At 38.5% G+C, this 26,613-nt stretch overlaps 1 protein-coding gene across 8 annotated transcripts in view; it reads left to right on the top strand.

Annotated features, from left to right (window-relative positions):
- MBTD1 (mbt domain containing 1) overlaps positions 1 to 26,613 on the top strand; it is a 54,246-nt gene that overhangs the window by 15,424 nt on the left and 12,209 nt on the right. For all 8 annotated transcript variants that reach the window (XM_038371143.2, XM_043497512.1, XM_038371140.2 and 5 more), the window contains exons 6-15: positions 6,061 to 6,178; positions 7,357 to 7,491; positions 8,928 to 9,016; positions 10,275 to 10,509; positions 12,014 to 12,069; positions 12,370 to 12,474; positions 13,389 to 13,536; positions 16,444 to 16,526; positions 17,022 to 17,256; positions 18,703 to 18,780. In XM_038371143.2, coding sequence (XP_038227071.1) covers positions 6,061 to 6,178; positions 7,357 to 7,491; positions 8,928 to 9,016; positions 10,275 to 10,509; positions 12,014 to 12,069; positions 12,370 to 12,474; positions 13,389 to 13,536; positions 16,444 to 16,526; positions 17,022 to 17,256; positions 18,703 to 18,780 — 1,282 coding nt within the window. The remainder of the gene's footprint in view (positions 1 to 6,060; positions 6,179 to 7,356; positions 7,492 to 8,927; positions 9,017 to 10,274; positions 10,510 to 12,013; positions 12,070 to 12,369; positions 12,475 to 13,388; positions 13,537 to 16,443; positions 16,527 to 17,021; positions 17,257 to 18,702; positions 18,781 to 26,613) is intronic.

Genomic DNA, 26,613 nt, shown 5'->3' on the forward strand with positions numbered 1-26,613 from the left:
AATTTTCAATGAAGATGGATTTATTTTGGTGGGCTCGGGGCTAAGGGGAGAAAAGGGGAGGTTATTGTTAGTTTTCTCCTATGGAAAATTTCAACTAAAAACATTTTTCCACCCACATCTAAAATTCACGCTGGATGTTGCAAGGTGCAGCTCCTAAGTCAGTGGGAACTGAGGGCACTCACACCTTGCTGAATTGATCCCTTCGTGTGTATGGGCCTTATTGTTGCCCAGAACAAAGGCCTGGAGTAGCGTAGCTTTGTGACTGAGTGCCAAAATTCACATGCTTGAACTAGCATTTCTTCATTCTGGTTTCACAATACTATAAGTGCTAGAAAAACTAATTTAGTTAGTGCATAATGAAAGGGAGTTAAGATGAACCTGTGCTGTTTTTAACAGCAAATGCTAAATGACAGGCAATCTAATTAATTGTGCTTTCAAATATAACTGAAGAACATTTCCATTGGAAAAATCTCGTGTGTGTAAGTAAAACAGTGTAAGCTGTGCACTGTTGTTGTTTTTGACTGCTTCATTCCATACTCTGGAACAGCTCAGGGATAATGTAACCGATTTAGGAAAATTCTGAAATAATAGCACGGCCTGATCACAGTATTATGCTACTTAATTTTTAAAGATTTAATTATGTTTTGGTATCGTACTGCTGCATAGATGAATCAGAATAGTACATCAGTAACTTAAAATACATACTATATTCATACTTGTGCTGAATTTTACACAACATTTACAATATGTAGTGTGGTGTCAGTGCTGAAGAACAATCCGCATACTACCACATACGTATGTGTACCTGAAACCTATTTCTTCCTGCCCTGTAGTGTTTTTTGTTCACTGTTCCTTAAGTCTAACAGCATTCCTGAAAGGTCTCTTGTAGATTCTCACTTCCTTAGTGGAGTTCTTGGGCATTGTTCAGCATACTATAAGTCTGATTTGGTATTCAGTTTTGCTCTACACCATTCTTCAAAGAAAATATAGTATAAACTGTTCATGAAAGAATCTGTAGGCATATTGCTCCTCTTCCCTTTTTGGAATATAGTCCTTTTACGATTTGTGGGGGGGGGGGGGGTTTGTTTGTTTGTTTGTTTGCTTGGTTTTTGTTTTTGTTTGCTCTTTTAAAATGATGATGATTTACCACCCCAGACAGGATCATATAATTTTTCTTTCCATAAACACAGAACCAAAATAATCATACGTCTTTCATAGGGCTAGTCTTCACTATGGGGAGATCAACGCTGCTGCAGATGCTGCTGCAGTTATTTTTACTGTGTCGAATATATACTCCCTGACATCAAGAAGTCTTTTAATCAGTAATAATTTATAACAAAAAACATAAAACTTTTTTGTTTATCTGAATAGTTATTAAGCACTGTTTGTTTTTTTTCTTTGTATTTCATCTTTTTAGTAGGACTTCTGTATAAGTATGTATCTTAATACTTGACTAGGTTTGTTAACCCAAAAAATAAATTCTAAAAGCAAATATAAGCTCCAGCAAGTGCTTAGTATTGCCCAAGACATAAGAGGCCTGATTCTTAGAGGTTTTGAAACACCTGCCACTCTCCTTAATGTGAGTTGAAATCTGAAAATCAGGCCTCTCTTATTTAGGTGACTGACTTTAGTTAATCAAGTTTGAACATTTTGTCCTTTAGGTCCTAGTAGTCTCCTATGCCTAAAGTACATTAACACAGCTCCATAACCCTAATCTGCTCATGTTTACTTACCACTTATGTGTTATGGATTTGAATGCACATTCCACATCCACAAAACCAAGCTAAATACATCTAGGGCCTAATCCTGTTCCAGTTAAGGTCAATAGGACTAACCACATAAGTGAAGAGTACTCAATAGAGTAAGATTTCGCTATATCTGTCCTTAAAATTGCTATTAGGTGAAAATATCTGGTTACACGGGCTCTAGCTGGTTGGGTGGGGCAGGGTTAAACAACAGATTATCAGTTACTAGATCCCATTTTATCTTGTTGATGATTTTGTATGGAAGTACTTTTGTCTAATGTTTCAGTAGTTTTCAGCAGTTCAAGTGTGAATTTGCCTTACTCAGTGCTCAATATTTAATGCCTAATATAATATTTCCCTTCAGTGCTGTTTGCTTTAATGGAAGTTCTACCTACACATGGAGAGGAAACTGTAATCTTTAGTGTAGTTTAATGATGCTCATAATACTGCTGTGCATTTCTGTATTGCTTTATAGCCAAGCTTTTCCATGTTTCACTTATCTGCCTCACAGACACGTTGTATTATGCCCATTTTACAGGTGAATAAACTTAGATGTAAAGATGTGAAGTAATGTATTTAATGTGATACAGTGAGTTGTTGGCAGAGCCATGAATAGAATTTGTGCATCTGGACTCCTTCCTATAGTCACTGAATCACAATCTCTGACATACCTGTTTTGTGTCTGGTAGTGTGCAAAATCCAGTTTGATATTTAAATCTATCGGATCTCTACAGCAATAGTAATTTAGTGTAGTCCATCATTAGATAGGCTTGGGGTTTTTTGTGTTTTTTTTCCCTATTTTTGATTTTTGTAACTAACCTAAATTCTTGTTTTATTTTCCTTGATTTCTGAAAAGAGCTTACTTTTCTCCAGTAGCCTTAAAAAAAAAAAAAAAAAAAAATAGGGAGCGTGTACCTCAGTGTTCCTAGTGAGCTGAGCAAGGATAACTGAGTCTCTAATCAATACTTGCTATTAGGCAATTTAATGAACAGGATCAATATTCATGTTTTTTCCACCCTGTTCCCAATATAAAGCTCACAAGTTTATCTGGTGGTATGTTTCAAAACCCCTTTCGGATGAATATTATTTTAGAATGCAATATTTTCATTTTCCTATTAAGAAGAAGTCCAATTGTTAGTTCTCTGATTAAAAAGGTGCATTCTCAGTTTTTACACTAGGTGGCACTGCTGTATTTCTAATCTTCCTTTCCCATCCTTTCTCTTGTTAGTATCTACACAGAAGGTATCAGAATACTGTCCTCACATATTTCAGATATCCGCAGCATTTCTTTGCATTTAACCCTCTGAGTCCAAGTTTCACATTAGAAGCAGGGCAATCCTGAAGGCATTCTGGGCCTGGAAAAATCAGGTGTTCCCCAAAAGGTTTCTGTTAAATTAGATAGCCAATCTGAGATGCTTATCATGTAGGGAGTCACAAGGTCAGCCTTTTTGTCTTAGGAAGCCCTGGAGGTTTGAATTTGGATGGTGTCCAACAGGACCTTCCTGATTGCAACTTACCTTGCAGGGAAGGCGACTGCGGTCACTCACAGATAAACCTTCACGAGTGGTCCCTGGATCAGGAAGTTGTGAACCAGATCTTCCTTGATTGGGGAGGAACCTGAGGTGGATTTATTCGTCATGAGTCTGAAAGGTAAATTTGTTCTTAGCTGTAAATTTATGGTTCTGCTAGTTCATACTATGCCAATCCAGACTTCAGAGTTACCCCCCCTTCCAGTAAGCAGATGAATAAGATTTACAACTTACATAGTGCTTTAAGATTCTTTTCAAAGCACTGTACAAACATTGATTAGTCAGATTGAGAGAGAAGACGTGAAGGAAGATGGCTATCATAGCCCTGCATTACCCAATCTTCCTCCCTTAAGAACATTCATTAGGTGAGAAAGAAAAAAGATGTACAGTATATTAGATATATTGTATGCCATCATTGAATACAATAATAATACCTAGCTCTTATAAAGTGATCATTACCCAGGATGGCTCTCTTCTAAAGGGTGAGCCATATGGATTGGTGTAGGAGAAACTAGCAGAACCACTGTTTTCACAGGCAAGGACAAATTTAACTTTCTGCTATTTACCCCTATACCAATCCATAATCTAGAAATATAAAATCTTTGTGCTAACTCAGATATCGGTTAACCTGCGGAAAGGAGAAAGAGCCCTGGCAATTTCAGTAGTTGGGTTCTCTGGATCAACTAAAAAATGTAAACTATTAGTAAAATATAACTTATTTTTAAACAAAAGGCTGTGCACCATATCAGATCATTTCAGGTATTAACACTCTCAGCTCTTTGGACCCTTCTGTAGCCTTGTATATAAGGCTTGTATACAAGCTATCCATAAATGTAAGTTTTAAAAATCTCATTTTTTTCCCCTTTCTTTTCTAAAAAGCCACAGGTGTAAATTTAGATCTAATAGAGGATATGTAGTAGGACCACATTGAAAACTAAATAGAAGAAGAGCTCTCTAAAAAGTCAAAGTGAAAGAACAATATCTCAGAGCTGACTAAACAGTAGCTGGATTGGGTTATCCTCCTAGATGGAGAAATCTAACTGCAGAAAATTGCATAGTTTATTATTTATGTATAAACAATCTTCCTTCAAGTTATTTCTCTGTGTCAAATGGCCAAAGGGAGAGCCCTACAGTCTAGAATGGTGTAGGAGATACAGTAGAACATAAAGAGACCAGGCTTCAAGAAAAAGTAATTTGTCATATTTGTAATGGACATGTCTTCCCTTACTGGGGAATACAGTTCATGCATGTCTGTCCTCCAATATTCTGAGTAGTAAGGGTATCCTGTGTTCTCCATAGTGAAAAATTTGATGTTCACTGTTAATAGGTGGCCATAGCTGATCTCCAGCAGACTTCCAGACTTGCACATTCTAAGTGTTCAGAATTAGGGAAACTCTTCTTCCCCTCTCCTTCACAGCTTGGCTTCTGAGAGGCTGGGGACTGAATCCTGTGGTCTTTCCAGTGAATTGTGTTCAAGTCCTTTTGTGTTTGCAAGGAGACTAGTAAAAAGGCATAGAGCCTTAAATGAAAGATGTTTGCTGCCTGATGTGGTACAAAACAAGTAAATTCCGTCATTTGCCCACACAAAATCTGCTTAGATACTGTCTGCACTGATCAGGGTCTGTTCTTCTCAGTACGTCTTTTGGTGTGGATTTGGCCACTATTCTGAATTTTCAAAAATCTGAATACCGTTTTCTGGGTAGTCTCTAGTTTTAACATGGACTCGCTGTCCTTTTAAAGAAGAAACTTAAGACAATTCTATTTTCATGTGATGTGATGACACTGTTCTCAATAACTATATAGCTACTAGTTGCGTTATGTGATAGTTGCAAGCTGTAACTTTCTACCTGGAAGATTCTGATTCTGCTGCTAATAACCTTGGCTTAGTGAACTACAAGTTCTTGTGACTGTTCAGCTTCATACACTTTCACTGTTCCCACAACACCTCCTTTCGAGAGTCTGTTATCGATCAAATATCTTTTCCTCATGTCCAACCTCATAAAACTTTCCTGCATGAACTGAATGTAAAAGGACATTTGGCTTCTATCTACAATTTTCCAAAAACCCTTAAAGTCCATTCAGCCTTTTGTTGTTGTTGTTGTTGTTGTTGTTGCTAATACATCAGTCTAAACTTTCAAAGCAGTGAGGAATCCAGCTGTGCAATTCCTATTGATAGTCAGCTGCACGACTCACATGAATTAGACTGCATCTCTCATTGTTAACTGATGAGATGATCACTTGAAGGCCATATGAAAGCCCATTCCTATAAAGGCATGTGAACTGCATTAACCAGTGAGAAATAAAACCCATCCTATTAAATCTGCAGAAGAGATTCAAGGAATGTTCTGAAAAGAAGTTACTGCTGTAGAGACTATTGGCCAGATTGTTATATCTGTGGCACATGTATAAATCCAAAGATTTACAACAGTGTCCCTGAGATCAGATCCTAGCTTTGGATTGAAACATGTTGTGGAATATCCTGGGTTTACTAGTGCTTGTGTTTTGCAGCTATTAAATTGAGAGTCACAGACTGCTGAAATATTCTAGCAGTAGTAATTATATAACAAAATTCCTTTATAAATTGTGAGGGGGGAAAAAAAACAAACTTGATTTTTTCAGAGAGACTTCTAATTCTCTAAATGCGTGTTTGTGTGTATCATTTGTATTGAGTTTTGAAGGTCATTGATAAAGATTTAATAAAACAAAAATGAATATTTCACTTTCAAATGGAATAAAGAGATGTGATTTCTCTTCCCCCCCCCCCCTTCCCCCAACTTAAACGACAGGCACCCATGGGGACGTGCTGGGGTGATATCTCAGAAGGAGTGCGAGTAGAAGTTCCGAACACAGACTGCAGCCTACCTACCAAAGTCTTCTGGATAGCTGGAATTGTGAAATTAGCAGGTTAACTTTTTTTTTTTCCAGATCATTTGTATCAAAATGATTGCAATGATAATTGTATTGGAGAATTCACAATTCAGGGAACTGAGCAATTTCTTTTAAAAGAAAGTAGGATGTGTAGAGATAAATACAGGCTTTAAGAAGCTATCATAGTAGTATCTGGAAAGTAATTCAGTGTTCTCTCTGAGTACTATAATCTGTACTTGTGTTTGTGGGGAAGGGTTGTTTTAAAAGAGAAAAAGATTTGGCTGAAAGTTTATTCATGCATATGAAGTAATAACTAACACAAAGCCTGCTACTCCTCCAGTTGAAGTCAGTGAGAACTTTATTGTCTTTGAGAGCAGTAGTGGGCTGCCACTCAGAGCTATAACACTAAGATAAATGTTGTAAGATGTTGCAACTGTCTCCTTTGATGTGCTGTGGCCCTTCAACTCCATTTGGCTTCAGTGGGAATTGAAGGTGCTTATTACTTCACTGAACTGGATCTTAAACTAGGCATTTTAGCAAATGTCTATATAAAAGCTTCTAGTATCAACAGTTTTCTTTGAAGATGCTTTTCACCACACACAGATTATGTATGAATCTTTATCCTTGCAGAGGTAATAAGGGGGAGAGAATCCCACCTGCCGAGCTTCCAAACTCCTCAGTTTTTCTCTTGTTCAGGTGTTAAACTCTGCTGGTTGGGCCTGTTTTGCGTTGGCCCAGTTTTCAGGGAACAGCTTCCTCATATCATGGATGATTCAGGATCAGGACATATGAAATCAAATAGCTCCAGATCAGCGAACTCCTAAACTCCACTACTGATCTTCTTTCTTAGTAAAAAGACGAGTTAACACAAAGTTAAAGGTTACATAGCTAAACATTCAAAACTCAAGGACTGCGAAAATTATGATTGAACTACTTTTTGCAATACAACTGTCTTTAATTATAAGGTCGTATATTGTATCTTAAATGTGATATACAAATTTTCCTACTATATCAGATACACATGTATAGTGCCTCATAACATTTTTATTCTTTTGCATTGATACTAAATTACCTTAAAAGTCAGGCAAGATGGCTTCTGAATCATATGGTCCACTGAATTTTTTTAATACATTATGCTGGGTGGAATAGTAAATCTAATCTTTTATAACCTCACTCAGCTATAGCTTTTAAACATGGGATTGCTCTCTTTTCAGGCTACAATGCTTTGCTGAGGTATGAAGGGTTTGAAAACGATTCAAGCATTGACTTCTGGTGTAACGTGTGTGGGTCTGACATCCATCCAGTTGGTTGGTGTGCAACTAGTGGGAAGCCTCTAGTCCCACCTAGAAGTATGTAAATATTAGCGCTCCTGATTCAGTAGTAGAGATTGTAATCTTCTACACTTTGTATTTAACTGACTTAATTGTGATTCAGATATCAAATTGATTTGGTTCTCATTTATGAATCATGTCTAAAGTTGTGAATAAATCTTGTTGCCTATGGGTCAACGAGGATCTGATCCTGCCTGTCTTCTCAGGAAATCACCCTTATTCACATGAGTAAGGGGTATTAAGATCAGATCCTAAGTAATTAAATTAATCAGTTGCTAAAGCATACTCTATTTTATTTAATCTATTCTTTATTAAAATCTGAGGCCAGCGTCTGCTCCAAGATATACACACATAGTTTTCAGAGTAGCAGCCGTGTTAGTCTGTATTCGCAAAAAGAAAAGGGGTACTTGTGGCATCTTAGAGACAAACAAATTTATTTGAGCATAAGCTTTCGTGAGCTACAGCTCACTTCATTGGATGCATTTGGTGGAAAATACAGTGGGGAGATTTACACACACACACACACACACACACAGAGAGAGAGAGAGAGAGAGAGAGAGAGAGAGAGAGAGAGAGAGAGAGAACATGAAACAATGGGTTTCATCATACACACTATAAGGAGAGCGATCACTTAAGATGAGCCATCACCAGCAGGAGGGGGGGAGGAGGAAAACCTTTCATGGTGACAAGCAAGGTGGGCCATTTCCAGCAGTTAACAAGAACGTCTGAGGAACAGTGGGGGGTGGGGTGGGGGGGGAGAAATACCATGGGGAAATAGTTTTACTTTGTGTAATGACTCATCCATTCCCAGTCCCTATTCAAGCCTAAGTTAATTGTATCCAGTTTGCAAATTAATTCCAATTCAGCAGTCTCTCGCTGGAGTCTGTTTTTGAAGGTTTTTTTTTTTTTTTTTTTTGTTGAAGGATAGCCACCCTCAGGTCTGTAATCGAGTGACCGGAGAGATTGAAGTGTTCTCCGACTGGTTTTTGAATGTTATAATTCTTGATGTCTGATTTGTGTCCATTTATTCTTTTACATAGAGACTATCCAGTTTGACCAATGTACATGGCAGAGGGGCATTGCTGGCACATGATGGCATATATCACATTGGTAGATGCGCAGGTGAACGAGCCTCTGATAGTGTGGCTGATGTGATTAGGCCCTATGATGGTGTCCCCGAATAGATATGTGGGCAGAGTTGGCAACGGGCTTTGTTGCAAGGATAGGTTCCTGGGTTAGTGGTTCTGTTGTGTGGTGTGTCTACATACAGTTGTGAAACTGGAGCAGAATTCAGCCTTTAAGGTTTTGATACGTTTTAATTATTCTGATATTTTCATTCAGTATTTTAACAATCATTTTATATTGTTAAATACTGACTTTAACTTTGTATTTCTAATAGATTAATTTAATTAGTAATCATTGACTTCCCCCCCCACCCCCTTTATTTGCAACAGCAATCCAACACAAATACACGAACTGGAAAGCTTTTCTAGTGAAGCGACTTACTGGTGCCAAAACTCTTCCTCCTGACTTTTCTCAGAAGGTAAGGTGATGTGATTTTAATGATGTAATATAAACACAACCTCATTACTGTGTGAGGAATTGAACTGTTTTGGAATGGCACTTTGGCCCCTCTTGTGGAGGAAGATAAAACTGCAGCTACTCCCTTTGCCTTACCTCTTTAGTGGCTAGGTCAACGGTGCAGCCCAATTAGCACGCTGCTGTGGCCCTGCTCAGCTATGTGCTAAAGGCCGCGGGCTCCCTGCCATCCAGTGGGGCTCTGGGCTCCCAGCCCCGCCCAGTGGGTTGAGGTCCTGGCTGCCCCCCAAGCCTGCATGGTGGGAGTCAGGGTCCCTGCGCAGCAGGGTCTGGGTTGGGATCCTTGCCCCATGCCCTACTCTCCGCTCCTGGTCTCACTCTGTGGAGAGGTTTCTGGGCAGAGGGCGATGAGCATAGGGGTTTGTGAAAGGTGGGAGGGGGTGAGGTGGGGGACACTGTGGTTCTCAACCACATATTCGGCCCACAATGATAAATAGGTTAAGAACCACTGGGCTAGATAGAGAACATCTGTGTCCAAGCTTGTGATGTATAATCAGAGGGATAGCCATGTTAGTCTGGGTCCACAAACGCAATGAGGAGTTCGATGGCACCTTAAGTCTAACAGATCGATTGGGCATAAGCTTTCATGGGTAAAAAACCCACTTCTTCAGATGCATGGAGTGAAAATTACAGATGCAGGCATAAATATACTGGCATGTGAAGAGAAAGGAGTTACCTTACGTGCCAATATATTTATGCCTATGTCAGTAATTTTCACTTCGTGCATCTGAAGAAGTGGGTTTTTTACCCACGAAAGCTTATGCCCAAATAAATCTGTTTAGTCTTTAAGGTGTCACCAGACTCCTTTATAATATTTAAAAAACCTTGCACTTTGTATATATAGGAAAAAATAAACAAAAACTGGTTTGTCTTCATCTCGCATTACAAATTAATTCTTCTGCAAGGTACTGTTATCAATCACTGATGACCTAGCCAATTCCCCTTAAAGTCAATGGAAACGCTCCATTAACTTCAGTGGGAGTTGGATCAGGGCCTTCCTTATATAATATCGCTGTACCATTCCAGGATATTTTTTGTGAGAAGTTCACTCTATGGATCTTACCATTATTACATCATCCTGATATAGACAGGAGAAAATTTTCATGGTGGTTTTTGCAGCCAAGAAACTGGAGACTGAATTTAGTGGAAGGTTCTTTAATAGCAGATGACAGGTGACTAAACATTTTCCCTGTTATTTTAAGGTGTCAGAAGGTATGCAGTATCCTTTCAAACCTTCCATGAGAGTAGAAGTTGTTGACAAAACGCATCTCTGTCGAACACGGGTAGCAGTTGTAGACAGTGTAATTGGAGGACGACTAAGATTGGTATATGAAGAAAGTGAAGACAAAACTGATGATTTCTGGTGCCATATGTACAGCCCACTCATTCATCACATTGGTTGGTCCCGAAGTATAGGACATCGCTTCAAAAGATCTGGTAAGCAAGTTGTGTTGCAAAGATACCTTAGTGGCTGGGTAGAGGCTTATTCGAAAGAAACTTCATGCAATGATTTGGCTAAAAGGAGTAATCTGGCTGAAAAAGCTTCGAATTCGAGTAATTATATCTTCAAAAACATATGCATTGGCTCTAATCAAGACTTTTCAGCCACTAGGTCTCCACTCCATATGGTTTAGTTAAAAACTATCATCGGTATTTCCTTCAGGGTTTAGAAGAGCTCAGGTAAACTTTAATGAGGCACCAGCCATGAGACCATATCTAGGAATGTTAGCAATATAGGCTAGAGTAAACAATGGCTTCTGTGCACAAAGCCCAGTGTTCTATGTATTTAGCATGTCTTGCTGCTGGCACCCGGGAATTACACAGCACTGCCCCACCAGCTGCCACTACATGGTACAGTAAAGTCAGCACAAGTATTGCTTGTGTTATTCAGTTTATTTTGCTCTGACCTCAGCCTTTGGGTGTGCTTCATATTTTTGTATGGCAACATGTAACTGCATTGTAGAAGTTGTCAGAAGAGGGACAGAAAAGTAGAGGCTGACAGATGTGTAGTGGAGTTTTTATCACTAAAATCAACACCATTTCTATTTTTAAAATATTTTATCTGATCTTCTTAATGATAAATGAACATTGTCTGTTGCTAAGACTCTCTTTGCTCTTTTGCACATAAGCCGCTCATCTGTAACATAGAAAAGGAATAAAAAAGCTCCATGTTGCATCAGCTTTGGACACTAAAATATCAGTATTTTTTATGGTTGGAAACCTTCATTGAAATCAATATTAAAAATAAAAGGGATGCAGTTAAAAGAAATCATACTCAAGACTGCTTCCTGGAAGTGGACAAAAGAGCTTTTCACAAAGCTGCTGGAATTAATTTCAGAGAAGAGGATCCAACCAGTAGCTGCAAACTGCTGCAAAGATCAGGCGGCTCCTCTGCTATGGGATCCTATCAGAGCTATGGATCCCACCACACTACAAAAATGTATCGCAAAAATAAGAATTTCTAGTACACAAATGAGGTAACAAACAGCATGACTAGAATACCAAGATGTTTTAAATCAAAATTTAATTATATTAAGCCTTGAAGTCACATATGTGTATAAGTCCTCAATTTGTCAGTTCTCTGCTTTAACTCTACTGTGAATGCAAACTAGTTTGACCTGTCAGACTTCTGCAAAAGCTTATGTATTTCACTGACACTTTTTTGTGCTATATTCAAGCCTTCTGGGTATTAGTGTTCTCTGAATGCAGTCGTATCTCTTGTCCACCAGTGACCTCAAAATTGCACGATTTGAGCTCCATTACCGAATTGTCTAGGTGGCATACTGTGAAGGCCTGCTTATACACTTCGGGCCGACATGTTTGTAAAGCTATGATTTCCTTAAATGGTACAATGTCAGGAAAAAGTGTTTTGTTTTGGGGGTGGGTATTATTAGTCTCTTCGTAAATATTTACTGATTAATAATGTAATCGTTCCTTGTAGATATTACAAAGAAACAGGATGGACATTATGATGCACCCCCGCATTTATTTGCAAAGGTAAGATTGCCAACAAAAACGCTAAGATCGTTTACGTTTACTCAGAGTTTGAAGAGGAATTTTTCATCATTTGAAGGCAAAGCATAAATGAGGAATTATACCAAATTACTATACAAAGGTCTGTCGCTCTTGGAAATTTTTTTTTATATTATTATTTTGATGCAAGTAAAATTGACTGAGTTTGAGAGGTATTTTGGTCTTTTTGCTGCAAACTATGTTTCATGGGTGTGGTTATGTGTTACACATCAGTTGTTCTTGTCACCTCAGCTAGCTGTGTAATGCTGTTGTGTGAATCTTTAGGTAAAAGAAGTAGATCCAAGTGGAGAATGGTTCAAGGAGGGAATGAAATTGGAGGCTATCGATCCCTTAAACCTGTCTGCAATATGTGTTGCAACCATTAGGAAGGTAAGAGAATGAATTTATATTTTTGTGGGAGAACGGGACATGAAGACTGTTAATCCAATTTTCAGTCTTCTGTATTCAATACTGCTGCTAAAAACGCTTTTTAATAAAGGCTGATATTTTATTTAAAAAAAGATTTTAAAAAAGCAACCAATGTGTTGGTCAGCAGCATGTACTCCTGTCTGCTTCTTCCACATCCACCTCTTCCAATAAAAGGATAATGTGTGCAATTTGTGAATGCTTACCAGTGGCTTCCATTAATTAGCTACTTTCCTGTTACTGGGGTATTAAGAATGATTGATATATAGTGGCAGATGAAAAGTACCTATATGTGGCATTCATGAATGTTCAAAATTCCAGCCTGAACTTTTTGATTGACAAACAGTATGCCTGTGAAATTAATGTGCAATGGAACCTCCTTGTTAATTCTCATCTGGCTATTTTGTAGACAATCTAATCCCTCACAAAAGATTTGGATAATACATCTGCCCCAAAATATTCCTTCTAATGTTTTTGGTTTTATAGTTTTTGTTTTTATTTTTTATTTTTTTTGTTTGTTTTGCTGTGTGAAAGACCCTCACAAGCTACAAAGGAAACTAACTATACAAAGAGAGAGCAAAACTGATGCTATACAAAGCACTGTCAAATACACAAAGGAAAAAAATCTGAAAACTAAAATAGTCTCTAATCTCGCTCTTCTATTAATGTTGCCAGTTAATGATCACAATAGCATATACAACAAAAAATATTGGAGAGAAGTGACTTTTTTTCTTAAATTGACAGTGTTCCTTATACATATTTGTGTATCAATTGTTTCATTTCTTACTCTGCTTTGAAACATGACCTACTTAATTTCTAGTCTGGCCTTCACGGAGTATAAAGGTGCTTAATGTTCAATATTGTTTTTATTTACAAAGGTGTTGGCAGATGGCTATCTAATGATCGGGATTGATGGCTCAGAAGCTGCAGATGGATCTGACTGGTTTTGTTACCATGCCACCTCCCCTTCTATTTTTCCTGTTGGTTTCTGTGAAATTAATGCGATAGAGCTAACTCCACCCAGAGGTACACGCTATTCCGACCAACTTCTATTTTGATGATTTTTTCAGTGGTATGGTATATAATCAGATTCTTTGTTTCTTAAATAATTTTGCAGCATTCATTTCATTTTCAGAACCATCTTGATTTTCAAAAACAAACTTCAGCACTACTTTAAAATGGTCTGAAACAGGGATGTCAAACTCAATGTATAGAAGAGCCCAAATTGAATGTTTCTTTAATTCATGGGCAAATAAAATGAGGTTTGTTTTGACTACAAAAACATTAAACGTATAATATGGCCATTATGTAACTAAACTCTTACTGAGGAAAATTAGTTATATTCAGCATCAATCAATGTGGGGGTGGGGGGAGAGATGTGCAGAGCACTTCTAGAGCTATGTCAAGAATATCAATGCTAGGGAGTCTTGGGCCAAGAGAGGCCTGGAATTGTGACAGAGCAATTGTCCATATTAAAAGCGTTGCAAAGTGTTGCAGGTTTATTAATCAGGCATGAGTTATTCTCTCTTGCTAAAATGCGCATAAATTTATCCTTCATATCGGTATCCATCAGAGTGGGAGGGGTTCATTTTTTTGAACAAGGCCTAAGGAATTATTTTTGTGAGCAAAACTGCTTGAACACCATCATACGTGTCTGCAGATGGTTTTCTGTTGGCTTCATCTCTAAACTTTATGTTGCTTTAGCAACATATAAAGGGTGACATAGGTAATTGCATCATAGTAGATGATACGTGCTCATTGTTTGTTTGTTTGTTTTGTAAGAATTTTGTGTCTGTCCCTATTCATTCAAAATCTCTAAATTATTGGAAGGAGAAGGGAGGGGAAGAGCCTATATTATTGGTTAAGTGCAAGCTTCTATTGCAGTGAGTGCAGAGATTTTCTGAATATTGAGTGTACTGATAGTTGTACCTGCAACAAAATGAACCACATTTCATAGCGTTCCCATTAGCTGTCACAAATCTATTGGCTTTTAGCATTTTGGCAAATCCGTAGCTGAGCAGATTTACCCTTGCTCACTGGAGCTGTAACATTCAGTGGAATTACTGCAGAGAAAATCATGAGGATAATCTGACCTGCCAAAAACATAGTCCATCATGTGCCTTTTTAAAAAAAAAAAAAAAAAAAAAAAGCTTTCTACCCTCTCCAAAAAAATAAGAGATTTCAGAGTCATTTACAGAATGAAAATTTAATAATGACAAAATGTATGTCTGTACACACTCTGGTAAAACCAGACTTTTAAATGGACAATACACTACAAATGATAGATGCCTGTCTTTTGAAGAATCATGAGTAAATGTTGTTCTTTAATCATTGAACCTACAACAGAAGGTGAACTTCTGTTGATATCATTTAATATACTGCCTTGTTTCTTATATTGTGGCAGCTCTCCTTCTTTTTGCTTTTCTGCATTTCTTCCCTTTCTCTTTTTAGAATTCTTGATAGCAATCCTGTATCATCCATTGATAAACTATTATTATAAATCATATTCAGTTTTGTAAAATTTTGTTTTGTGTATGACTAACAAACAGCAGTAACAATGTTATAGAACTTTAAGCTTAGTAGGTTACATTATTTCTGAAGCAAATGCATTATTAAAATGATCAGAGCCCCTTTAATACCTGTGAGAGGTGTGTTCTAGTGGCTAAATTATGGAGCTGGGAATTGGAAGTCCTGAGTTCTAATCTTAGCTCTGGGACGGACTTCTTCTGCTCCCATCTTTCCCATAGGCTTGTTGTGAGGATTAATTAGATAACGTTTGTTTAAAATAAATAAATAAAAATTAAACGTGTGTTCGAAGATCTCTGTATGCTAACAAAAAAAAAAAATCCTTATGTGCACGTCTTGCCTTGTTATCTTGAATCTGCAGCCAATCAGACATGTCTGTTCATGAGGGTGGTGTGAACTTGGTTTGCTGCCACCCTTTCCATATTCACCTTGTTACCTTGAAATTTTACAGTATGAAAAAAGGGGCCTTAAAACATAGGATTCAATCCTGTAAGGCGCAGAGCACTCTTGGCTCCCAGTGAAGTCAGTGGAAGTCAAGCACACTTGGAACCTCTCAGGATTGGGACCGGAGTTTGTTGTTGAAGTTTAATTTATGTCTGAGGAATGTAGCCCTGTCATATTGAGCTGTGACCCAAAGTGGCAGCTTGGACTAAAACAGTGGCCGGCGCTCGCTCGCACTCTCTCTCTTTTTTTTTTTTTTTTTAAATTATTATTCTGCACACCACTTTAAGTGAAATCTTTTGGGGACTGTCTTCCATCCCATCACTCCAAGCCCCCATCACCTCTTTGTTTTCAGAATGTTTAATTCCACAGACCACCACAAAGAAATCTGCAAACTATTGTTGGTCCACAGGCCAAAATTTGAGACTTTCTGGTCTAAGAAGCTGTCGGAAGGGAAAAGTTGCTCCAAAACAGTCCTCTATCCTGTGAAAGTTCAATAGACTAAACAAAAGTTAAATACATTTATTGAAAAGCAGTTTTCTCCTGTAGTTTACAAGGTGGAGAGAAGCCCTTCATTAGCTCTGCTGCTGCGTTTTCTAACCTTATGATCTATGTTTTAAAAACATTATTTCATTGATTGTGTTTTGGCCAGTCTTCTCCAAACAAATACAACTTTTCAAGGATAAAATTTATTTTTCTCCCACAGGAAAGAGTAGATGATTTTGCAGATTTGTCTTTAGTCACTCACATCATTTATAAAAAGGCTGTTATAGCATTTAAAGAGGCTTTCTTCTCTGTTTGATTTGTGTGGAACCCAATATGGAGCAAAAACTCAAATTGAGAAAAATATTTTGATATTAGTATCTAGCTTTTTTTTTTTTTAGTGACAATGTAGCACTAACAGTGTTGTTTTTAAATGAACTAAGTTTGCAGTTGATGTACGAAGGTACTATTTAAAATTCACAGGTTATGCAAAACTCCCTTTCAAATGGTTTGACTACCTCAGGGAAACTGACTCTATAGCAGCACCTGTAAAACTCTTCAATAAGGTAAGATAAATCATTAGTAAAGCCAACTGTACGCACGTGTGCTATTTACAGTGGATTTTGTGCTGTAAATTCCTGCCTGCTTGGTCCCATAAGGTTAATCAGTCTTCTCAGCTGTCTTAAATATGTTTCTTCATTTACGTGCTAATTGTTCGTGAAACCAGAGACAGTGATTTTCAAAGTCCATGTGAGTATGCTTTGAAAAATGTCTAGTAGAAATGGAGGGAAATTGTTTCTTAGAATTTGTATGCATTCAGCTTGTATATTTCAGACTCTGAAAAAATCTTACTATGGGGAAAAAAAATAGGAGTACATTAAATTACATAGATGATACCTTGGTATTTCATCATGTTCACTTTCACCATCTTGAATAATGCCATTTGAAATTAAACTTGACTGAAACAGCAGCCCCCATCAAGTATTTAAACTTCATGAAGAGTAAGATGTTAGACTTGGTTTCCTGATATTTGGCTGTCTTGCTTCATTCTCCTTTTTCAGGAAGTTCCAAACCATGGGTTTCACATTCGTATGAAACTGGAGGCTGTAGATCTTATGGAACCACGCCTTGTATGTGTGGCCACAGTAACCCGCATCATCCATCGTCTACTGAGGATACATTTTGATGGCTGGGAAGAAGAATATGATCAGTGGGTGGACTGCGAGTCCCCTGATCTCTATCCTGTAGGGTGGTGCCAATTAACTGGATATCAACTACAGCCTCCAGCACCACAAAGTAATTTGCTATGCATTTGTAAATGATTCCTCTTGCATCTTTTTAAATCTAAAATTTACCAGTTGCTTTCCAGTGTTTATACATGTGTGGTCATTCTCGTAACTTTACCCTTTTGGGGTTGGGTAGCCAGCTGCAACAAAAAATGGACTAGACCCTTGCTAATTCTCAGAAGCACGCCATTCAAATCTGTTTCACTGTATAATTGATAAAGCACTTCGGAGCATTTGCATGGCTGTGCTCTGTTTATTTTAAATCCTGGGGCTAACAGATGTTTGTTGGGCCAGAGAAGAAGCAGACTGCTTAAGCATCAGGCCTAGATAACATTACTCATCATTTATAGCACAATCAATTTGCATGGCACTTTACATGTATTAGTAACTTTTTTTATGCATTGAAATCAGTGGTACTTTGCATATACATACAGTTATTCACATGCACAAGTGTTTGCAATATGGGATCTTGTAGCATGCACTGATTTTAATTTAAAGAACCCAGACAGCCTGCTTGTGTGTCCATACCTGGCTTTTCAGTCCCATAAACCTGTCCAGAGCTGGAGAGTGAATATGTAAACACCAGATGCTGTCTTAGTGTAGCTGGCAGCTTATGATTTGAATACTTTAAATGTTGGCAGGCTTTCAGGAATACATGAAATCAGTTCTGTCAACTGACAGGTTTTTTTTTTCTTCTTCTTTGTTTAGACAGACATACTGGAGGAGTATAAACTAATTGTAATATAAAAATGCATATTACAGGTTATGGCTGATTTGGAATGTTTTTCTTTCGTTTATTCAAGTGTTTTTCCTATTAGTCTGCCTTACCAGTGCTTATTTTTGTTTCATTCTTTGATCTTGCCTCTTACCATTCTTTTCATAATTTCTCTCTTTGTAGTCTGAATTTTTTGATCTCTCTCTCTATTTCTGGCTTCATTTGTGTTTGTGTCCATTTTTCATATGTAAATCTTTTTTGTGTGTCTGGTTTTCTAATCTTTTTCTGTTTCCATCTTTTTTTTTTCTCCCCTTCCTCCCAACTTTCTTCTTGTCTTACGTGAAATCAGAGTGGCAGCAAGACTCAGTTTTACGATACATCAGTTGTACTTTTCCAGTCAGGCAAATGATTGCTATGAATAACTAATTGCTCAAAGGAGCAGAACTATGGCTCTTGCAGCAGGTGTGTGTTGTCCCATAATGATGGATGAGATGACTATTTGTAGCCTGTTAGGTCAGGAAACATGATATGGGTAATTGTGTTCCAGGGGCTACTGGAGTGGGTCCTGCTCAAGTAGAAGATTTTTCTTCTGTGAATGTGTTCTGTTTAACATAGGCTCTGTCTTCATTCATTCATTCATTGAGGGAAAACATTTTTCTTGTGAATTTTCCTTAGCATGAAAGTCTGTGTAGTATTTTCCCAAAGCATTAATTCAAAATTGTAATTCTTAATGTTTTTCAGCATCAAGAGATAGCCAGTCAAGTTCATCAAAGCAAAAGAAAAAGGCTAAGTCACAGCAGTACAAAGGACACAAGAAAAGTGGGTGACAAAGTGGTTGCTTGTATGCCCTTTCCCAGCTGTTAGAAAGTTGTGCAATTTGTCTCAAATTATTCTGGTTAGAAACGTTGCTTGTGTGTGAAATAAGTGTTATGCTTAAAGGTGCAGTATGCCATAAAAGGAGGCCTTTTATTAATTGAGAAACATTATTTTTTATAACTTGCAGCAAAATAATCATATGGAAAGTAAGTGGTTTTGAAAGGATTGATATTGTTACTTCTGTGTATATTGTTCACGGACAAATAAGTTAAATTATTTTTGATACTCCTAGAACCAATTTTAGGTAAGGAATTCTGTATAAGCATGAAGATATAGTAAAGTGGTCTTGAGCAAAATGCTCATATATGCATGGCTGTTCACTTTTTAACTCCTTTTTTTTTTTTTTTTTTTTTGTAGCAAAGCTGTAGAAATAAGATCAAGGTTGTTTTGAACCAGATGGTAAATGAGATGTAGAAAACCGAGGGCGATCTATCGTCCTCAGTTACTTTATAAAACTAAAATTTGTCTCCTCTTGCAAAACAGTACTAATTTTTAAATTGACAAGTTTATCAATTTTTAGGGTGTGGGGCAACAGTAGGAAGCTCTTAATAATAATGTTACTTACAAAGGTACTTAGTAGTATTGCTATAGTTGACTACTGTTGTCAATGAGTATATAGTATTACATTTTTTTTTTTTAAATACTAGGGATTTAACAACTGTCCAGATTCTTTCCACATTAATAGTGTCTCCCTGGGAGCAAATTGTTTTCTTCAAAAATTCAAACAAATCTGTTTAATTTTTAAGTTACAATAATGAACCTTCCCTTCCCCCTCTATTCCTATTTCTATGACTCTTCTGTCTGTAACAAAGGGAATAGAGACAGCCAATCACAAGAGCACTTTGTGCCTTCTTCTACCCTTTCTTGTTGGAGATCAGATCCATCTATATTTATCTTAAATTTACATTGCCCCTTTTATTCCAAAGGATGCCAAGGCATTTTTCAAAAGATTGAACGCTTCTGAAAGAGAGCAGTGGAGGATAGCACCAACCCATGGTGCATGGCAAATTTTTATGCAAGATGGTAAATTTTATACAAGAACTCAGGGCAAGCTCCTTATTTAAAAAAAACAAAATAAGTGCCACAACATCTTGAATATCCAAGCAGAGCTGACACTTAATTTTTAAAATGTTTGAGAAGAACCCACGTACAGTGAGGAGTTCATTTATCTGCCTAATAAGAATGAAGAGCTGATTCTATAGTGTCATAATAAGAGACGCTAGTTAGAAGACAGCCTAGGTATGCCTGGAGCACTAAGTCGTTGCCACTATGCACTTTCTTGATATTTCCTTGGCAAGAGGTGGTATTTCCTTGGTGTAGGAGAGACGTGTTTTGTAATAGCAGCTGATACTTTGTGCTGAAGATATAGTGGCCAAAATTAACTGCAAGAAAAGGCAGAATGCAAATATATCAATTTTTAATCCTTGTGGATTGCACACCATCTCTTTTGCAGTCCTGTTGACTTCATGTTGGCTGCGAGCAAGGCCCTTGTATTAGGAAGTGGGTAATTCTGCTGACACAGGACATGGCTTCCCCACAAGTTGGCAGACTTAGGTGGTTAAGAACTGCATGATGGTCCTTAACATAGTGCTGGAAGAGATCCAGGGTGTGAAGCCCTGATTCCAGGGTTTATCACCAAGCTTAATTTGCAAGTTTGATCATCACACCTTTACTACCATTAAGCTCTGTCTTGTCTGACTCTGGTCTATTCAAACCTCTTCCTGCGGAGTTACAAGTTCATTGTTTTTCGTAATCTTGAGTTCATTTAAGTGAGAAGCATTGAATACTTCTAGAGTTAAGAAAACTCTCTAGCCTTTGGCACCTCCATTTTGGAGATAAAGGAAGTGTTTGGGTTTTTTACTTTTTTTTTTTTTTTTTTTTTTAAATATGCTTTAAAGGTCCTTATTACTACTTGCAAGTTCCTAATAAGCTTGAACATTTTTTCTTTACTTTAATCAAATTAACTGCTGTTATTGCAGCCACAACCTGTATCTTAAAGACACAAGACATTTCTAATTCACAGTTCAATCCATTCAGGTTGTCGGGTTCTACATTTTCACTCTGAAGTGAAATTGTTAGGATTTTACTAGGAAAAACCTGGATTTCAAAATATTTCTGTGTAAGAGCATGTACAAAAATTAATTTCTTGCTGATAGGGTGTGCCATCTTTAGCAAATTTTACAAACCTTAGTAAAATACCTTTTGTGAGGCATGATCTGCAAGCTCACCAAAGAAAGTTTTTTGAAAACTTGATTGAACGCTTACTAAAGAGGATTGTAACCTCCTACTTTAAACTTCTAGTCTCCTTGAGCCTCTGATATTCCTTTAAAATTCATTCAGCAGAAAAATCAAGTTTGCAGGGATGGGAGAAGGGACAGTGTTAAGAAGACCTACCTACTGAATTTGACTCTTTACATAGCTTGCATTTGCAGAGCAGCTCTTGAGTTTATCTGAAATCCTCTTCAATAAATAACTAGAAAACAATGTTTTGACTGTATTTGTTTACAAATTAGATGATTTTCAATCCCCGTTTATCTCCGTTAAACACCAAATCTTGTATTTCACTTTTGTAGATTCTTGATATCAAAAATACTGAGTCATGGACGAGGAATCTCCCAGAAGAAAAAGTTGGTGAGGCTGCAATAGGCAACCATAACAAGGTCAATGCCAAGAATCTTTTAATCTATAAAGAGGACTAAGAGATCTCTTAAACATTCAAATGGACAACAGAGTTCAAGTATGTACAAAGAGATGAATAACCAACGCTTCATGCAGTGATTAATTAACTTAAAATGAGGAGCACCCTGAAATAAACGTCTTTCGAAGGGGGAATTCAAATTCTCTTATCTATCTTGAAAACAAGCTTTGTAGCATGGCGAGTTCTCAAATGAAAGCAATACTGTTTTGTAAATGTGTGGTGAGAAGGCCTTCCAGCTGCATTTTAGGTATCTGCAGTGGAAATGCACTTCAGAACGAGTGAGCCTTGACATGGGCTCCCTAGTTTCACACCAGCCATGTTACAACAGTGTGAAATACAAACATCCATCCATTTAGATGCAATTCTCTTGGCAACAGCTCTGCTAAATTAATTGGAGTCTGTAGCAATGTTGCCTACTTCACCTATCTTCTGACTAGCCACTGTCACAGTTTCTCACTCTTGGGCTCCCCAGTAACTTCAGCATAAGCTTCCATGTGTCAAGTAACACCCCTTCTTGGTGTCTGGGTTTATTAACTAAGTTCACAAGAACTCCCATCCAGCCTTCCTAGCAGGCTCGCAACCTTAGTGCAAGGTTCATAGTCCTGTTCGAGCTGAGGATATCCTCTAGGAGACTTGCTGTCCACACTCCACCTTTCCCAGCTGTTACCTGTTCTCTGTGCTCCTGAGGCCCTGTGCCCGGGAGCTAAGGAGAGTCTCTGTGAAGAGAGCTCATGCAGCTCTCTTGCCTGTTTTGAGTCTCTCCTTTCTATCTGGATTCTTTCCTTCTCTCCACAGGCTTCTGTTTTATTTCCACCCCAAAGATCTCGTTTAGCCACATGTCCTCCCTGTCATGTGATAGTGTTCCTTTTTCTCCACCTGAATAGATGAGCTGTGTGGGTCACAAGTGGGGCTGAACCCATCTCCCTTTAAAGGGCCAGTCATCCTGTAAGAGTGTTAAAAAGTTAGGTGGGCTTTCTAAGGGTTAGGTAGAACCCAAAGGACTCTGCCATTCAGCATATGGAGAAGAATGCTCCCTTGAAAATGGTATGGGAAGAATGTTAGCAAGCTTTGGCACCGTTGTGGCAAGGAATCTTGTACCTTGTGAAATCTGATGTAAGGTACTTCAGTTGCTAGGACCAGAACTTAACTTGCTGTACAAGCTGAAGTCACTGCCGCCAAGAACGTCTTCACTCAAAATTGACAACAAGGGTCTATAGAGAGACACCATTCTATCTTGGATTAGTTCATGATAGGCCATAGTATTTGCTAAATGTTTCCACATAGTTAATCTAAGATTTAGGTGGACGAAGAAGGTTGTCAAGCAAGAGATCACATCGGCATAACTACATCTCACCACAGACCTCTTCAGCTTTGAATTGTATCTCATTCTGCTCATAGACATCAAGCTTGCTGATTACTATGCTGACACAAACTAAACTGTTGGGACTCATAGGTGGAGATAGGGCAAGATAGCCTGATTCCAAGTGATAATCTGAGACTTGGTTCTCAAACTAGTGGTACTGGTTTAGTCTTCTGCAGCAGGATTGACGACCATATTTGGCTGGGCCTATTGGGTCTATTGGCTTTTCTGAGCTTTGCCAATAGCAGAGGCATTATTAGGAAGACATAACAGATCCTCTCTACCAATGAATGGAGACGGCAACCCTTGCAAACTTGGTCTTATCATGGACACAGAATTAACCTGATTAGAGCATACATGCATTATGTACCCCTATCCTTTGATAAGTGACTCAAGTCTTTTATAGTTTCTCCTTCCTAACACACCAGGAAACAACAAAAAAAAAAAATCTGTACCCCAGATGGGAGTCTGCATGGGAAGGGGGAGCATTTTTGAAATTAACTGCCTAAGATCCAGGATGTTTCTGAAGGAAGGTTTGCTTTTCTAACTGAGCACAGGAATTCATTGACCATATTAGAGCCTTGCACGTGTTTGTCTAGTGCAGTTTGGTTCACTCTAAGGAATCTGCATACATTTGGTACAAGAGGATCCTAAAGAGGCTATCTCTTTGGTCTCTGTTTAAGTTGTTAAGATTATTTTACAGGTAGGTGTCTTTGCCTCCCAAGGCAACCTTGAAAGTACAGTGGTTTTGCATCAGATATGTGAACAGGGATATAACAACCAAATGCCTTTTACATCAGGTGGAATGATCCTCTACATATACTCTTCCTTCAGTTACCTTCCTATGGAATTGTCCGATCAAGTGTCTCTCTGAAGAATCTAAACAAGTTTTCAAGGCCTTGAGGGAGGCAGCCGGAGACGTAACAATGATCTTTTTATTCATATTAATGCCCTCTTAAGTTGCCTGCCAACAGGAATTTATGTACACATATAAATCACCATGCATACAAAGGCACTAAATAGAGGAGTATTCATCTTCTCACCCAATAAGGCCTGCTGAACTCATAGTATTTGGTGCTCAAAGATCAGTTACATTTCCCATCAGTGCCAGATCTCTTGCAACAATATCTGAGTCTCTGATGCCAAGAATTTTCTCAAATGCACGGCCTGGCTTGTGACAGACAGGTGCTGAGATTGCAGGAAGTTTTGGCGAAATTTCTTTAGGACATGCAAAGCCTTCTAAAAGACCTGGATGATCTTGTACAATTAGTGCAAGAACAAAAAAATTCTTCATAAGAAACCTGCATCATTACAATCCATGATCTCCTCATTCCTGGGATGAATAGAAGAGTGATCTCATTCCCAGTTTCCTCATTGTGTGTACTTAGTCACAGAGGGAAGTTCTTAAAGGATTTCATAACCTCCTTAACATCACATGCATATTTCATAACTCTGCATTATTTTTCTCCCTGAGGTCTTAACCTGTGGTGCTGACACCTGTCACAGGGTGCACAAAACTTGGTTGTTCCTTACTGGAGGCCCTGCTGCTTTGTTGTACCCTGCCCTTTTTGGAAGGGCAGAACAACAAGTTCAGACCTTGACTTCTCCCTAGAGAAGTTTCCCAGGATTAGCTGCTGGCAGTCCACTGAGCTTCTTGTTCAGTCTGGGCCTGCTGTTGTTGTACTGAAAGCCTCAGTAAGTCTTCCATCATCCTCTTTGTGATGAAAGGGGATTTGGACATCTCATTGCTGGTACCGATTATCACTGGCTCGCCTGAGCCAGAATGTGTCCCCAGAGAGGACTCATCTTAATTTTACAGAAAATAAATTGACAATGCTAAAGGTCCATGTCAGCGTTGAAGTTCATAACATAAGACAATAATCCTTCACTGATCCACCAAAATACTGTCGGGTCCTTAACCCAAGAAACTTGGGCCTGGTCAAGACAGAGAAGCCTTTCTTTCCTGTCACAATCTCATCCAGAACTGGCCTTTGAAAGAGGTAGCCAGCCCTCTTTATCTGGGCTGCTGGGCCCTGATTGACCTCTGCTTGCTCGTGGCCCTTCTAATGGAGGACCAAGTCTTGTTGGTTTCTATCTGCAGCTGATGCTGGCAGGCATCTCTAGGCAACCCCTAAAGGTCTGAGCTCGCTGCTCTTGTCTTCCAAAAGGACAAAGTGCAGGAAGCCAGCGGAGGAATAGCAAACCACTGGTACAGCCCCCCCCCCCCCCATGCTGTTTTGTCATCTCCTTCCTCTATCCACTTGCTAAAACTTGCTACTCTCAAGTAGTCTTGGTGGTGATTATTACTTCTGTCCCCCCATATTTTTTGTTACATGGTGACATAACTGTTCTGAAGATCTGCTTCAGTATGATGGGTTGTTTTTGTTTTTGTTTTTTTTAGATTAACTTAGTTTATAAATCGTACTTCAGCCGTAAGATCTTTGCATAGCCTTGTTTTAAATGCCCAGCCCGCGAACAGGAAGCTCCAAGGAGCTTTCAAAGACTCCTATTGTCTGGAAAAAGCTCTAGGTGGTGGTTGATGTGGAGACTTAGTGCACAGCATGGCAGCATGTGTATCTATAGCGCACTAGCTTACTGTGCCCTAACTGGCTGTGTGGACCCTGGCTACTGTGCGCTAAAAGTTCTTTGCTGCATTTTGATGTACTTCGGTTTGGAGAACTCCAGACCTGGCTGAAGGGAGCTTGGTAGGCAGAATTTGTTCAAACTTCCTCCTTTTTGCTTTGTCCCTCTCTCCACATAAGTCTCCCTAAAGCTGTTTGGAAACCATTGCTTCACACAACACTGATAGACTGAGTCTCAGAAAAGGAAACTTCCTTCACCTAAGGCCACCAGGGCAGACTCTCTTGCCCTAAGGGGTTTGAGATTCTTCTGTTCTTACTAGCCTGGAGTGGATTTGTGATGTAGGGTGGGGAGAAGAGTCTGATGGGCTCTTTAGCTAAGAAACCTATTTAATAGGCCAAAAGGGGAGGAGAGGACAAGGGCATGAAAACATCTTGTTGTTGGCTGCCTCCTGTTTTTTGTTTGTGCCAGATAAGTTAGTGTGGCACAAGTGCTGCGTCTCAGCAAATAATAATCAATGGCAAGGAGAAACTATTCTTTCCATAGTCTTTGGTTGTAATTTTTGGGGGGAAGGGGTGGATTTTGTTTTGGAAAACATTTTTGAAGCATACAAATCTATGTGATATGAGTGTGGGGTTTTTTTTTCCCCACAGTGTGCAAAAACAGCCAAGATACTGGGGTTAAACGAGAAACTACAACACATCCTGAGTAACTTTTTTACTACAATGAGTTATTTACATGCATGGTACTCACACTTACTCACGTTGCACTCCAGAATGGCTTGAGTCATTCTGCGGAATGTTTTGAATGTGTATTGGAAATATTTCTGATGCAATATTTCAAATTCTTAATGGGTCCATGCGGTTGGAAGGAGTATGCGAATAGTATTGGTTCCATTGAACATGCATATAGTGAACTCCTGAGATAATGAAGCTCTGTTAATAGTAAAAGTCCCAAATTGTTCCAGAGTATCTTAATAATGCAAACAGTAGTACATGTACTAGTGAATCCCTGATTTAGTGTTGAATGGTGGGAGCAATTTAACTGGAAATGGGTCCCACAGTATAATACTTCTCCCAGAACAATATTACATAAAGTCTCTGATATTTGTTTTAAGCTTCTAAAAGCAAGTACATTG

The sequence above is a fragment of the Dermochelys coriacea genome, chromosome 14 (genome assembly GCF_009764565.3).
Source record: "Dermochelys coriacea isolate rDerCor1 chromosome 14, rDerCor1.pri.v4, whole genome shotgun sequence".
In the NCBI taxonomy this organism is placed as follows: domain Eukaryota; kingdom Metazoa; phylum Chordata; order Testudines; family Dermochelyidae; genus Dermochelys; species Dermochelys coriacea.